This window comes from Zootoca vivipara, chromosome 7 (genome assembly GCF_963506605.1).
Source record: "Zootoca vivipara chromosome 7, rZooViv1.1, whole genome shotgun sequence".
Lineage (NCBI taxonomy): Eukaryota > Metazoa > Chordata > Lepidosauria > Squamata > Lacertidae > Zootoca > Zootoca vivipara.
Window position 1 is genome coordinate 62,457,875 of NC_083282.1, and position 16,178 is coordinate 62,474,052.

General features: G+C 44.1%; 1 protein-coding gene across 5 annotated transcripts in view; it reads left to right on the forward strand.

Moving 5' to 3' along the window:
- Nucleotides 1-1,498: 1,498 nt before the first annotated feature.
- Nucleotides 1,499-16,178, forward strand: part of HIPK1 (homeodomain interacting protein kinase 1) — a 44,362-nt gene continuing 29,682 nt past the window's right edge. For 2 of the 5 annotated variants that reach the window (XM_035121702.2, XM_035121703.2), the window contains exons 1-4: nucleotides 1,500-1,773; nucleotides 9,896-10,970; nucleotides 13,349-13,472; nucleotides 15,143-15,262. In XM_035121702.2, the coding sequence (XP_034977593.1) occupies nucleotides 1,704-1,773; nucleotides 9,896-10,970; nucleotides 13,349-13,472; nucleotides 15,143-15,262 (1,389 nt within the window). In that variant the 5' untranslated portion in view covers nucleotides 1,500-1,703. Of the gene's footprint in view, nucleotides 1,774-2,508; nucleotides 2,832-9,895; nucleotides 10,971-13,348; nucleotides 13,473-15,142; nucleotides 15,263-16,178 lie in introns of those variants that run through there. The other 3 variants (XM_035121700.2, XM_035121699.2, XM_035121701.2) reach the window with 3 other exon arrangements.

Below are 16,178 nucleotides of genomic sequence, written 5' to 3' on the forward strand. Positions count from 1 at the left end.
GCTCTGAGAAGGAGGAAGGTCGCCCGCCGGCACCGCGGAGCGAGAGGGACGGAGAGCCACGGCCGCCGCGGCGGCGCAATGAAACAACTCAACAAGCCTCTCGCCGCTTGCCAAGCAGGGGAGAGGCTGTGTCATGCAGGGGCTGCGGGAGCTGCAGCAGGGGTCTCCACCATGAAGCGGCTCGGGAGTCTCCACCTGCCTCCTCCTCCGCAGCCGCTGTTGCTGCTGCTGCTGGGAGACCTTTTCTACCCGTGAGGTAAGACCGGAGCGCTTCCGTGGCCTCGGAAACCTTGGGTTACTTACCTCCGGGTTTCGATCGTTCGTAAACCGAAAGTTCGTAACCCGAGGTGTTCGTAAACCGAGGTACCACTGTATTGTAAGGAGAGATGTTTCAGTTGTGAAGGTCCAAATTGATACTTCTTTTATGTCCTCCCCACACACTGCTATCACATGTTGGGGGGGGGCTCTGAACATGTGCAGTTTTGCATTTTAAACACACTTAAATCATAGCATCATGACTGCAGGAACAAAATGAGCTTTGCTTCTCGTGCCTGGGTGGTAAATAATTTTTGGGGGGAATAAGCACCATTTTGTAGTAGAAAAGAATAATACATTTTTTATTTTTTTTCTTTAAAGAGCATTATGTACATGCCTGGCCAGCTGTCTCTTGACCATAAAATAGTAAGAAAGAAAGGATTCTGCAATGAACAGTGTCAGCCCTGATGGGCTCTGAACTAGCCTTGTTTGCTGCTGCCCAATCATTGGTGTGGTCATTTGGGGCTTCCCTGAGCTGCAGGGTCCTGCCGTTTGGCCTAGAGAGCATCCAGTCCCAGCTGGAAAAAAAACCAAACCATTCCTTTGTAGCCAGTGCAAAGCCTTCGGGGTTTATTAATTTTAAGTTGAAACTAACATCTTTGTTAATTTTTATTGCAGATACTGACTTTGTTTAGTGGGGAATAATTGAGGAAGAGTGGCTTTCTACTTAAAAGTGCATCTACTTGTTCTGTATACTTGTACCATATTGAAATATTGAACTGTTGTTGGACCAATCTGTAAAATAAGGATAATAAACTTTATCTAGCTTTGCCCTAGGCAAATGTACTGAATTGCTAAATGCTTGTAGAAAGCAATGATAAATGAGCATGTTATCTCATGACCGTTAGCCCCTTTCAGATTTTAATTCACAAGAACTTGAACTTCCCTTGCTTTAGCAAAACGGCAGGATCACAGCATTAAGAGTGTTTTGGTTATCTCTCTTGGCAACTACTCTTGCTAATCGGATTAGCCCCTCAAAAGGCTGGTCTACGTTAATTTTGATTGGATCGTAGGACTAAGGTGAAGCACTTAAAACTTTCTTCACAAAGGCGCTAAAACGTGATGTTATTTACATTTGAATTCTATTGTTTTGGCCAGGTGAGACCAGAGTCGACTATATAAAGGCTGGCTAGCCTTCTCCAGGAATGGCCTGCTGTTTCTTCCAGCAGCGGTTGCGTTTGCTCTCAGGACCGGTAAAAATAATTCGTTGGCCGTTTGGAAGCGCAAAGAACTCTAGAATAATCCTGAAGGCAAGTTCGGAGTGGATTGCTTAGAACAATTCCTACTCCTTTCCGTCGTTATCGCTTGGGCTTGATCAGAGGACCTGTGCCGATCCAGAGGAGAGAAACTTGGGAACTTTGGCTCAGCTGATCTCAACCCGCGTGAAGATGGCAACTAAAAGGCGCACGCGAGGAACTGAATTTAGCGGGGTGATAACCGCGGCGAAAGGGAAAAGAGGTAAGTGCGGCGCTGCGCAGCTTGCTGGGGTCGAGCTGTGGCGGTGGAGCCACGTGGCGCATGAAGCCACAAAGGGGAGCCTTTCCTTTAGGATGCTGCAGGCGAAGCAGCCGCGGAAGAGGACGGCCGTCTGCCCGTGCCTGCGCGCCCCAAAGCGGCTCTCCCCGCGGCCGGCGGATCTCGCACCCGAAGGTGCCCCGGCTGATTCTAGGCCATGCTCAGCTGCGTCACGGGTGGCAGGTCCCGCCACTAGGGCCCGTCTCCTGGGTTTAGGCTTGGGGAGGGAAGCCAACCCTCCATGTTCTCGGCCTGTGCCTTGGCGCACTTAACATGGAGGCGCTCCTTTAAAGGGCAGCAGGGTTTGCTGTTTCCACTGTAAACGCGCCTCATATCTGCGCTCTGATGGTCCAGGGTTGTATCTCTCCACCCCCCTCCTCGCCAAATGAGGTGGATCCGGGTGCCTGGGGGGGAGGGGGGGCTGAGTGTTTATGATTTGCGTTTTTGTAACGTTTCGTGGCCGCGACAATCGGAGAAAATGTCTCCCGCGTCACGACGGCGAGCCTCGATTCCTCCGCGGAATCGGCGCGGCTCAACCGCCGCTGATCACGTGGAGAGCGGGGGAGGGGAAAAAAGAAAGAGGCTGTTCGCATCCCTGCCTCGGCGCTCGGCTGCTTCTGCCTCGCCGCTCGGAGCGTGAGGCGTTAGCCCGCGTGCTGCGCTCGGCTGGCTCCGCCTGACTCAGTCGAGAGAGGGGCGCGGAACGGAGCGGGAGCAGCTGGGCTGAGCGGAGGGGCCCAGAGGGCGCGGCGGCTGGAAGAGAAGCGGGGGCCGGGCCGGGCTCGCTGGCGGGCGACGGGGGCCGAAGCCTGGCGTCAGCGGCATCCGAGAGGCCCGGGGGCTGCCCCTGTGCTGGCCGCCTCGAGAAGGCCGCGGCGGCCGCGCTCCCCCTTGCCCGGGCCGGCCCCGTGTCCCGGGGCTAGGATGCGCCCGCTCGTCCCCAGGCACCGGCAGGCAGCTCCCGGCCCGGCCCGTGGCTGAGACACCCCCAACGGCGGCGAGTAAGTGCCCGGGCGGCCCCTCGCGGGGAGGCCTCGGGGTGGGATGCAGCGGGCGGGGACGGCGCTCTGTCGTGGGATGTGGGCAGGTCGGTTCTCGGGTTCAGAGGCCGCCATCATCGCACTCGATGTCCGCTGAGGCCTGCCTGGGGAGGCGGAGGCCGAGCGTTGCCAGCCAGATCGCGTAGCTCTTGGGAGGTGGGGAGGCCCCGGGTGAGTCGCCCGTCGAGGGGCGAGTCTCTGGTTCCTGTGTTTCTCTTGCTTATGCTCCGCAACAACCTGTTAATCCACGAGGTTCCCCTCCCCACTGTAAAAAATGAAAAATGTCCAGCGAGTGGGGCGCTGTGTAATCCTTTCCCATTACGCCCGTCGCTGGGGCCTCCGGTTAGTGAGTGGGTAGGGCATTTTCATATTCTCTCTCCCCCGCCTTCCGCCTCTGCCAAGTTTAAACTACAGATCATTGAAATAAGTCCCTTTTAAGAACTTCAGAGGCATATTCTACCGCCATCGTCAGCTTTCCTGTACTTGTGCTTATTCATTTAATTATTACGATCGTTTTTATCGCCCCTCTCAAGATATATATCCTTCCAGGGTGGCTTATAAGAAATACTAAAGCACATTTATTATACAAATATTAAAGCACACTTTAAGAAAACGTGCTAAAGAAAATAAACGTATTGAAAAGTCTACTGCTGCTCCTCACCCTGCCCTATAGCAGAATGACCCTGTGGTGGGGAGTGGATAGTCCATAGTCCAGTGTAGGCTCTGAGATGGTCTTCATTTCTTCTCTCTGCTGGAATCCTTCAAACTGGACGCTTGGGTGTGGATTATGGGAACATAAGCTGCTTTATAGTGAGTCAGATCACTGGTCCATCTAGTGCTAATGTTGTCTACACTGGATGGCAGCACCTCTCCAGAGTTTCAGATGGGATGGTCCGACTCTAGCCCTACTTGGAGATTTTTGTGAGGGAGAGCTGCAGGGGGATTGCTAGGTGATTCTGTTGAACTGAACTAGAACCTTTAGCAAAAATGTTAATGTGTTTTAACAAGTAAAAAACCAAAGTGTAAGGCATTCATCAGGAAAATTTGCTCATATGAATTCCTCACGGTGGTATTGTGATTCTATTCCCATAGCAAAAGTTTTCACTATGAGATTACTTGGCATTTTAGTAGCTGAACAAATGAACTCTTGGTTTACAGCTGATGGTTCTGATAAACTTAAATGCTTTGCGTGCATTGTAGCATTCTGTTGTTGCAAATGCTGTTATTAAATACATCACAGAATGATTATGCTTGGAGTCAAAGCAGGTATTTAGTGCTGTATTCAGAGGGCATCCAGATAACCTGTTTTAGTGTTCTTAGATGGGTACAGGTATAAGTAGCAAAATTCTGTAGCTAGACTGATATTATCTACTGTGGAAAAAACTGGCCTTAGTAATGTTCCTCAGGCTGTAAACCAATTGTTCAGTTTGCATTCAAGTTCTATAATGGGGGCTCTGAGTTTATCATAGAAGACAACTTGGGTCTTGAAATCTTCATTTGGAGTAGGCATTATGAAGTGAATAAAGGTTCTAAAAATGCTGTTTTTCATTATTGATATTTTGTTGGTGAGGCTAATGCACGTGCACTTATAGATATTCTCTAAGACCCCACAAAGTGCACGAGTGATAACATGCTTTATATTGACATCTTAAAGCAAGTATTGTACTACATTGCTTCAAGCAGAATATAGCTTTAATTTTACTTCCTGCTTGTGAACAACAGCTAAATGCCTTGTACAGAACCAAATATTTATGTAGTCTAGGACTGTGGTATCTTTGTAAGCTCTGCGTGTGTGTTGATGTAGTAACTGAGGAGATCTGTATAGAAATTTGCTATGATAGTGCAGTCCGACCTCTAAAGCTATCTAGGTCACAACACCCTGAAATGTAGAACCTGCCACTGTGGAGATCACACCCTAATATTTTTTTAGAACTAGATGAGTGGCTAGTGTGAACTTGTTGAGATGGCTGAAGAATTGGTAGCAGCAAAAATGTGTTCATTTTTACTGATAGCATTTTGCATTAAGATCAATTTTATAAAACATGAACATTGCCAATGTGGCATCTGACATAGCTTACATACAAAATGGGTTGGGAGTTAAAACAGTTTCCTGGATACTGATAAAAGTGTTTTACTGAAACTTGTGTTGTGGTTGTTCTTTGAAACTTAATATGATGTTTTTAGTACAGCATTTATCCTTGGGGACAGATGTTGTGTGGGAGTGAGAAGTTGAAGGGCCATCTCTTGGAGCCAAACTCTTCCCTTCATAACTACTGGTTTTTACATGCATCATGCTCCTGACAGAGTTGGAATAACTGTTGGAAAGGATTTTAGCTCTTGAAAACACTTGAGTCTTTGCCAAAATCACAGAGAAAACATTCATGTTGCTCCTTTAATCTGCCCTTGAATAAGTAGTGCGTACAAGACATTGCTATCTTGGTTTAGAGATCAGAGCAGTCACTTTTACTACAACCTGGCTTAATTACAGTAAGATATGAAAGATGTTTGCAGTGAGTGGTTAAAGCATCCACTGAGGCAGCTTGAACAAATGGATTAGCTGATCTCAGAAAAACTAAATATACTACGGTTCTTGGAATCTGGAAGAAATACAACTTATTTGCCCTCCTCTGCAGCTTGTCAATATCCTTCTTGAATTGTGGTGCTGAGAACTGGACACAGGATTCCAGGTGTGGTCTGATCAAGGTAGAATACAGTGGCACTTTTACCGTACTTCCTGGTATCACTGTTATTAAGCTGATCACCTGGGTCTTCTTTCCCCTGCTTTTTAAAGGTGGGGACATTTACCTGCCCCCAGACTGCAGGAACCTTACAGGTTCTCCAAGGCCCTGAAGATTTGAATTAATTTAAAGTAGCTAGGTGTTCTTTCCTATCTTCGGATGCAGCTCTCCTTGCATTGCTTATTCTTTTACCACCAGGTTGGGCAGTGCTTTCCTTTTGGGTGAAGATGAGACAAAGTAGGTGTTAAGCAGTTCCACCTTCTCTCTATCACCCATAGCACTGCTCCATGCAGATTGCAGAGGACTACTACCGTACTTTTCTGTTCTCTCTCTGCTTCAAACATAGCCAAAGAAACCTCTTATTTTTCACCTTTCTTGCAAGCCTGAGCTCATTCTGAGGTTTGGCCCACCTGACTTCTCCCTGCATCTGTTTGCTCCTTCTGTATACTCTAATCCATGCTGTACTTAAATCTCATCTGTAAGATCTTATGCTGCCACAGTAGATGCCTCCTACTTTACTTTCTTGTTGGAATTGCCTTTGTACCTTCAATATTTCACCTTTAAGAAACCCCCATCCATCTTGGACTCCCTTCTCTTTTAGTATATTCCCAGTAGTTCATTAAACTTTTTGAAATCAGCCTTCAGAAAGCCCAGAGTGCATGTCCAACTACACTCAGCTTTCCTTTGCCTCTGTATAACGAAACACGAGAGGACATGATCACTTCCTCCCAGTACTTATCAGTTCCTCCCTGTTGGTGAGAAACAGGTCCAAGAGATTTGTTGCTTCTTCCATCTTCTGGGAAATGAAATTGCCAGTGGAGGAATTTGTTGAACCATACATTCTTGGCAGAGTCAGTTTCAGCATATATCAGGGTAGTTGAAGTCTCCCATGACTACCAGAGCTCTCCTTTTTGAATGTTTGGTAATCTGTTGTAGGAAGGCACCATCCACTCTTCAGTCTGGCTTGGAGGATTATAACAGACACCTGCAGTAAGGTCACTATTGTTTCCCCCCTACAGTTTTTATCCATGTACTTTCAATCTGCCTTCAACTCTCCAGGACCAGGTCATGGATCTGTTCACAAGTGTATACATGCTTTACATGTAATGCTCTTCCTCTTCCCTTCCTGTTTGTTTTGCTCTTTTTGAATAGGTTATACCCCTCAATTTTTACATTCCAGTCATGATTCTCATCCCACCAGGTTTCAGTAATGCCTGTTAGGTCACATTTGCCATCCTGCATTAAAAGCTCAAATTGATAATAGAATAGCAAGTTGAACATTAGGCTGCCAGTGTTTAGGATATTTATTATTTCCAGGAATTGTTAGCTTTAATATTGTGTAATGTGTGTGTCACTTCAGTTGGCAATCTGATGCAGGGTTTTGAAATGGCTGCTTTGGCTCAGGCTTTTGTCATGTGTCATGTTTTCTTATTTTCTGACTGTCTTGGTCTTCCAGTACATCACAGAAGAGTTTAAGGAACACTCTGTTTTCATGTTGGGGTAATCAAAGTCTGATGAAACATTCTTGAATTCTTTATGTGCAGTCTAGAAGAGACCAAAGCATACTTTAAATTGGTGGTTCAAGTGTGTGTAACTTCCTCTGGATAGTGTCTTATCATCGCGGGCAACAATGAGTTAATTTGGCAGTCTTCATAGCTGCATGTAGTGACACACCAAAATTCCGACATAAGTAAATTGATACACTTTTTTCAGAGCTGCTCTTTTGACTGGCCCAGATTACTTGTAGCAGTGAGCCAAACAATGGTTTAATATGAAAGAGCAAACATGTGAATTCGCAGAGAGAACAACATGCCTCCTTTGCTTCTTTAACACTGTTGCTGCACTGCTCTGAGCTAAACCATAGTTTGGCTTAGTCATGTTATATCCAAAGAATAAATATTAACTATGGCTCATGGTTTGCCTGGATTGAGATAAAACTGCAAGCCTGCATTTTGACATAATGGCCAAGCCAAACCACAGTATCGGGCTCAGAAGAGGAACAAAGCAACCAGTCTTGTCTTTGGGAACCTGCATGTTTGCTTGTTCATGTGCTTTGTGTTGTGTGAATCGGGTCAATGAGTAAAAGAGCGGCAGCTTACATGGGGCATTATGAATGACGACACAAGCAGAGGCTTGTCATTGTCCTCTATGGACAATGTCAAATTGTATTGATGGAATAACTTGCTTCATTGACATTGTTTCTACTCCTAGCAAACTTTTCAATGCTAGCTGGCACAACAGTGTCAACACTACTGTGAATGAACCACTGTTTCAAAATGGAGAAACTACCCTAGTTCGCAAAATGAGAACAATTATGAAAGCATCTAAACCTTAGTCACAGTCAAAAGACTTACCGGTATGTGTGAATTGGCTGTGGTCTGGTGTCACACTACTACTAAGGTCTTGCAGGAAATGTGGCTTGAATAGCTGTTGGCAAATGCTCTGTTAGTCTCTAAAAACACAAGTTTTTAAACTCGGGCTCTGCAAGTTGGAGAGAGTGTTTGCCAGTCTCTTTTCTTGAGCCTTACTTTCCTTTCACTGTAAAAGCAAATGATCAAAAGGTTACCCTCTGGATGTTTTGAACTAATGCTTTGAACTAGAATTACCATCACCTCCAGCTGTTGGCCATGCTAGTTGGGCTGCTGGTAGCTGGAAGTCCATAACCTGTTTTGTAAGGCATTGCAGATTAAAATCTGTCCCCCTAATTAGGCCTGACAAACAAATATTTGGACTGGACTTTGAAGGGCCAGTTGGAGTCTGCTGTCTTTTCTCTGTGACACTTGAGACAAAAACATAAATGGTCTAACAGTTTGTATCTGAAGGTAACCTTCCATTATGAAATTGCTAGTGTTTACTTTAATGTACTTTAATGTACCTGTATATTGCTTTTCATCACACAGAACCACAAAACTGAAATGTAGCAAAATAAAAACAGTAAAGCTGCAGTATAAGAAATAATCAGCTCATCAGCACCAGTCATGAGTAGCATCTGATCCTGACATTGCTTAATTGAAGGCAGTGTTGGTGCCCCTTTTGCAATACTGATGGTGGTCAGGCACATTCCCTTCTTAAGTTAGCATTTTCTAGTCAGTGTTAGTTTTTGTTAAGTTGTACTTAAACAAAACAAAAAACATTTTTCTTCCATGTCCTCAAGGCACCTTTGAAATGAACTAAAAGCCAGTTGGTTGGTTTTTTTTAAAAAAATACTTTGCAGCACAGTCGAGCTGAAGTATCCTTAGGGATGACTTGCCTCTAGGAGTGAGGTTGGGGAGTAAAGTATCCTTTGGGAAGCATGACCTGTCTAGGAGTAATTATTGGGAAGACATAGTGACTTCTGTCATTAATTGTAGGTGGTTTGTATTTCAGTAGAGGTAGGATGGACAACTTGTTTGGTCATGGTCAGATGGATTACACGTGTTGTATGTAGTAGTGCATAAAGGAAATGATGGAACCTATAAAACAGCAAATTAATGCAAATGTTAACTCCACAATACTTTAACTAGCACATCTACTCAAAAGCCATTTTATTAACTCACATGTTCCGCACACCTGACTTAAAGTAACATTTCAGCAGTTTTCCTTGTAACCAGGCATTTGACCACTTACCGGTACAAGGAAAGTTGTACACCCCCACAAAAAAGTTATTTATTGTTCTTTGTTCCTGGTCCCCCTATCTATGTATACCCACCGGCCAGGGTCACCAAGAATCTAATATTGTTTGGCTGCTGTGGCAGTTTGTGAGTAGCTGTAGGCAATCTATGGAAAGAGCCATTTCCCTTGTTACCTTTGGGAAACTCTTGGTGAGGTCACACACTGGCCATTATTACTTGGTGGGTAAAAAGAGCTGTGAATCTGGCTCTCTTTTTCCAAGTATGATTTCTTGTTGTGTGATATAAAGGTAGAGGTAAAGGGACCCCTGACCATTAGGTCCAGTCGTGACCGACTCTGGGGTTGCGCGCTCATCTCGCATTATTGGCCAAGGGAACCGGCGTATAGCTTCCAGGTTATGTGGCCAGCATGACAAAGCCGCTTCTGGCAAACCAGAGCAGCACACGGAAACACTCTTTACCTTCCCGCTGTAGCGGTTCCTATTTATCTACTTGCATTTTGACGTGCTTTCAAACTGCTAGGTTGGCAGGAGCTGGGACCAAGCAACGGGAGCTCACCCCGTCACAGGGATTCGAACCGCCAACCTTCTGATCAGCAAGCCCTGATTTCTTGTGTGATTTCTTGTTGTGTGATATATTTATTGCTTATTCATTAATTGGCTCTTTGTTTACTCTTCAGGTATGGCCTCACAGCTGCAGGTATTCTCCCCCCCATCAGTATCTTCGAGTGCCTTCTGCAGTGCCAAGAAACTGAAAGTGGAGCCCTCTAGCTGGGATGTTTCAGGACCGAGTAACGGTGGCGAGTATTACAGTCACAGCAAAAACCTCCCAGGTGCTCAAGGGCCAGCCAGCTCCTCTCACCAGGTAGCAAACTTCAGCATCCCTGCTTATGACCAGAGCCTCCATCTCCCTGCTCCTTCAGTTGAGCACATTGTGGTCACAGCAGCCGACAGCACAGGCAGTGGTGGAACGTCGTTCCAAAGCAGCCAGGCCCTAACACACAGGGCTAACATTGCTTTGCTGGAACCGTACCAAAAATGTGGATTAAAAAGGAAAAGTGAGGAAGTTGACAGCAACGGTAGCGTGCAAATTATTGAGGAACATCCACCTCTCATGCTGCAAAACAGACCTGCGGTGGGTGCTGCGGCCACTACCACCACTGTAACAACGAAAAGCAGTAGTTCCAGTGGCGAAGGGGATTACCAGCTGGTCCAGCATGAAATCCTTTGTTCCATGACAAACAGCTATGAAGTCCTGGAGTTCTTGGGCCGAGGGACCTTTGGCCAGGTGGCAAAATGCTGGAAGCGGAGCACCAAGGAGATTGTAGCTATCAAAATCCTGAAAAACCACCCTTCCTATGCCAGGCAGGGGCAGATCGAAGTGAGCATCCTGTCCCGGCTGAGTAGTGAGAATGCTGATGAATACAACTTCGTCCGGTCTTATGAGTGTTTTCAACATAAAAACCACACATGCCTGGTGTTTGAGATGCTGGAACAAAACTTGTACGACTTCTTAAAACAAAATAAGTTTAGCCCCCTGCCTCTGAAATACATTCGGCCAATTTTGCAGCAGGTGGCCACTGCCTTGATGAAACTGAAAAGCCTGGGTCTAATACATGCTGACCTGAAGCCTGAAAACATCATGCTGGTTGACCCTGTACGCCAGCCATATAGGGTGAAGGTCATAGACTTTGGCTCTGCTAGTCATGTGTCGAAAGCTGTGTGTTCCACTTACTTGCAATCGCGCTATTATAGGTAAGTACCCATTTCATTTATTTAAACAACAGGCTTTTTTGCATGGCATTCATCCTGTGGTACTTGATAGGTAAATTGTCTCCTGAAATCATGCCTGTCTGCTTTTTGTCTGCTTCCCATTTATCCTTTCCTGTTTCTTTTCCATTTGGGTTTTCAACTTGAAAGATATTTACAAATATTTTGCAAATAACTGGGTTGGTAAAGTTGAGTGGGAACTCAGAAGCCTGACTGCTGCAAGCAGATTGCAGATGCCAAGGGGGGGAAATTTCATTATTTGACATTTAGAAAAAGAACTTCTATGCTCCAAAAATTTGGGATGTAAAATGCAGTAGATTGAATAACATAGCCAGAATTCAAAAGCCCAAACAAATCCCGACGGGGAATTTATATTTCTCCAATGGTAAGCATCCTTGCCACATGAATAAGCACTTAAAACTTTTTAAGGGTTTGAGATGACTTTGGATGTGCCCAAGTTTGAGTTCAACGTGGCATATGGCCATTGGCACTTGGAAGCCACACGGTGTGAAAATTGTGGTATCTTTGTTGGAGTGTTGGGAAGCTCAGATGTTGTCCGGCAGCTGCAATATTCAAATGGGTACCCAGTAGTCATGGTAAGCATAAACCATGGCTTGCTGTGCACAAGTGAAATCATGCCTGCATTGCTCTTCCTGGCTTTTGGGAAAAGCAAGCCATGATCTCTGCATTGATGTTATTTCTGAACCAGATATTTGTTGGATCAATCCATCAACCTCTGATGAATGATTTAGAAGTATTGGGTCTGGCATCACTTTCACTGCCTTGACCGCAGCAGTGGTGAATGCCTGTATATATATTTGCTACCAATATGCTTTTATTCCTGTCAAGTAAACTTGACGGGTGGCCATCTCCCAGGAGACTGTGATCTACTCACAGAGTTAAAAACTGGCAGTGATCTACCCCCTTTTGGGGGGTTCAGGTCAAAGTTGTTGGGCTTTTTTTAGGGAAGAGGAAGGCCCATGGGGGGGGTTGGGTCAAAGTTGTTGAGTTTTTTCAGGGATGAGATAAAATGTCGAGCTTTTTTTAGGGGAGCCACAGTTGTTCAGCTTCTTTGGGGAGAGCCAATGATCTACCAGTGATCTACTGCAGATGTCCAATGATCTACCAGTAGATCATGATCTACCTGTTGGACATGCCTGCTTTATGGCATCCATGAGTGTTTATTGTCTACTGTGTGTACCTTCAACCCCAAAAACACTTCCAAGGAAGGAGCTGTGTTGAGATGTAACTCTGCTGAGTACAGATACTGGCACACACTGCGAAAGTGACCCAATCCTTCTAAATCATCCATCAGAGGTTGATGGACTGATCCAACAGTATTGTGAGTTGGTTGTTCCCAACAAGCCATGATTAAGATAATAATCATAAGAATGATTTTCAGTCCCAATAATCCATAATCCCGTGTTCAAATGTACTGCGAAGACAGGGATTGTGATTTAAATGTAGGGAATTGTGTGCTAAATTTGTCAGATCATTTTCTCACTATATTGCCTTTAAAACGTAAACAGGCTGATCTTATACCTTAGTTAGCAGTAATTATTTAGGAGCTATTCCTATTGAATTTAGTTCACTGAGTTATCCCAAATGTGAGTGCATTAATATACAGCCCAAGGTTGATTGTGTGGAAAAGTCATGATTCTGTGCCCACAGAGTAAACCCCATTGAACATAAAAGCATTACTTTGAAGTATATAGTGCTTAGGTTTGGGAAGTGTGGTTGTATCAAATTTCTTTGATCCAGAGGAACGGTCTGTCGTCAGAGTGGGGATTGAAGTGATATTTGGCAGTCCCCTCTGCAGTACTTTGTGCCACCTCAAACCCTGTTTCAGAGGGTTCCTCAAACCTCTGGAGCATCTCTGGATGAAAGAGCCCCCCTGTCACCAGAGGGACAACAGTTGTTATAATTCCTATGGCTCTGTTAGACTACCTAAACTGAACTTATTAAATAGAAGACTGCATTGAGCTGGTACTACGGAAACTACGTGTATTGCTTGTTCCATTTATTAAAGAAGAAAAATGTACTTTAGGATAATGGTATCAGTTTTGACAGATTTCAGAGGGTGATCGGTAATACTCTTGCAGTACAGGATAGCAATGTCGTTATGGTATAAGTATTTGTAGGACAAGAGCACACTCTACCAGATGCCATACATTATCTGGGGTGCTGCAATAAATGTTTTAGTCTTTAAGATGCCCTAGCACTGTTAATTGGTTTTGCTATAAGTTTTGCTCATTCATTCTTGGCTATACATTTGATATAATCTAAACTTTTTAATTCAGTCAAGTTTGTGGGATTTGTGAAGTTGTGAGTAATAAGCAAATATAATATTGCATGTTTTTCAGAGCTCCTGAAATCATCCTTGGTTTGCCATTTTGTGAAGCCATTGATATGTGGTCGCTGGGCTGTGTGATAGCTGAGCTTTTTCTTGGTTGGCCACTGTATCCTGGAGCTTCAGAATATGATCAGGCAAGTTTGTGTAGATGTTTATATAGTTAACATTCAAATTTTAATGGATTTTATATCACTTTAGCACTTGATAATGCCTATCCAAATTTAGCCACACTTTTCCTAACAAAAAGGTGCCCTAAGATGAATTCATGGTATTTAAGCCTGCAGTCCTAAGCAGCTTCAATCAGAAATAAGTGTCATTGTACTCATTGAGGTTTGCCTCTGAGGAAATAATGTTAGGATTTCACTGCAAATGCATTTGTGATTGGATTATAAACATCTAATTCATGAGCACTTCACATTTGATCTAGAGAGCTGGTTGGATTTGATCAATAGTCCTACTGTTTTCAGATGGACACATACAAGTAAGCATGTGCTTTCAGATATTACAAGATATTACAAATTCATTCTAGAAAGCTCCTTGGTTGTTAGCAAGTGGGAGCTATTTTGTGACATGCGAGAAGCACTGGTCATTTGTAGTGCTTTGCATTGCCCCATTCCGTTCCAGTAACCAAGACCAGAAATTACAGGATTATATAAATCACCAGGCTGTCTAAAATTCTTTTGAATGGATAGGCTACTGGTAGATAGCATACTATGCTGACAACATTAAATTATTTCTACCCCCAGACCACATCTAAAACACTTCAGACAGGGTGCAAGTTATGACCCACCAGGTTACTGCTAAGCCTGGTGGCATGGAGCCTTCTGCCCTGGCCATGCTCATGCAGTACTGTAGACAACACCTCTCTGCTGATGAAGGATGGGGCATACTCACTGATGTTGTGCTTTGCCTGAATCAGTGCTGCTCCCTCCTACCTCTGCTTAAGCTGACTGCAGGCATACTTTTAGGCAATTGCAGTTCAAGATACCGGGCGTATTCATCTTGGTGGGACCAGCTCAATGAGCACTTTGTTCCCTCAGCTCTTTTGAATGTTCCTTTGGGTTGGTAGATGGGGGTCATGTGGTTCCTTCTGATCAAGGCACACACATTTTTCACTGCCATTTCCAATTACACCATTGTTCATGGTTTACCACGAATCCATTGGTCTGGGCTATATTCTTCTCTTCAGGACAAACAAATCACATTTTATAGTTTAGTGTTACATTTGAATTGTGGCTTCAATGAACAAACCTTGGTCGTGATTTGCTTGGAGTGAAACAACCCATGACCCCTAGTTTGGACATACAGTACAATTGATTTTAATCATACGCAGTTGAAGGTAGGCTGGTTAAAATCACACAAATTAAATGCCGGCAAGGTGGAGCACCAGGTCTGCTCAGGTTACCCAGCACATGAGAGCATTTAAGCTCTGTGCCTTCCTTGTGGGACAAGGCCTTCTCAATGCGCCGGCTCTGAGACGCTTTCAAAAGATGTTGTGGAGCCATCAGAGTTCATTAACACAACATTGGAATCCACTGGAATGATTGTTTCCTGGGTCCAGGCTATAAATCAGTTCAGCCCAACCAGAAATTGGGAATCTGACCCAAGATATGGTTGGAACTGCATAATGCAGTACAATATATTAAACAACCAAGGTTTGCAGAGAAATGTATTTGCTTCAGCATGGTAATCAGTTAAGTGAATATTGACTGAGGCAGTTTAAAAAAAGAAAAGATCCCAATGCAGGTAATTATTGACACAGCATTCTGCCTTTATCATAGGTGACTTTTTTTTTCCATTGCAGATTCGTTACATTTCACAAACGCAAGGACTTCCAGCTGAGTACCTACTGAGTGCAGGAACGAAAACAAGCAGGTTTTTTAATCGAGATCCAAACTTGGGATACCCATTGTGGAGACTAAAGGTTTTTATTTTTTCAGACATTCAATTTATTGTCTTAAGAGCAGTGTTTTCAGCTTATGTAGAGGAAAAACCTTTAGTTATTGCATGCACCCCCAAACTCCACCCTACATATGTTTTGGGACTACAACTCCCATCATCCCTAGCTAACAGGACCAATGGTCAGGGATGATGGGAATTGTAGTGCTAAAACATCTGGAGGGCCAAATTTGGCGATGCCTGAGTTATTGCATGTTCACCACTAGGTGAAGATTAACTTTGGTTGGAGACCTAACCCCATTTACCTGGGAGGAAGCCCAATTAAATTCAGTGGGACTTAACTGCTGAGCACATGCATTTCTTATCTGGGCACATCCCGTGAAACAACTACAATAAAGAGGGCTACTTATTGGTGTGACTTATTTGTACGCAGGAGTGAGTCTTTTCTGTTTGGCTGGACTTTAACAAAAAAGTATATTCTTGATTTTAATTACATTCATTTAAAAAAATATTATTATTGATTTAATTATTGTATGCCCTTTGCCATAAGGTCTCATGGTGGGTTACAGTTTTCAAAACAATATCAAAAACAATTTAAAACAACTAACTTGTTCAGCTGAATGTTATAGGAAAGGAAAGCACTTTTAGAGAGTTACAAAGATACATGCACAGAAGGCTCTCTTATAACATCTTTTTAGAAGATTTAAGGCCATTAACATTAGTTCTCAGAAAATTTTTCAGTGACAAACCCTCTTTCTACTAAAAGATATACTGTCAGAAAATCGCTTTTGCAATCCCCTTTGCTGTAAAGCCACCCAGAGATTTAAAATCAACTTTCAGAGTTTGAACTACTGTTTAGAAACATCTGAAGCTTCACATTGTGGCTGCCTTGTAAAATATCTGATACTTTGCTCAGGTTGGCTTGTATTTGTCCTTGAGAA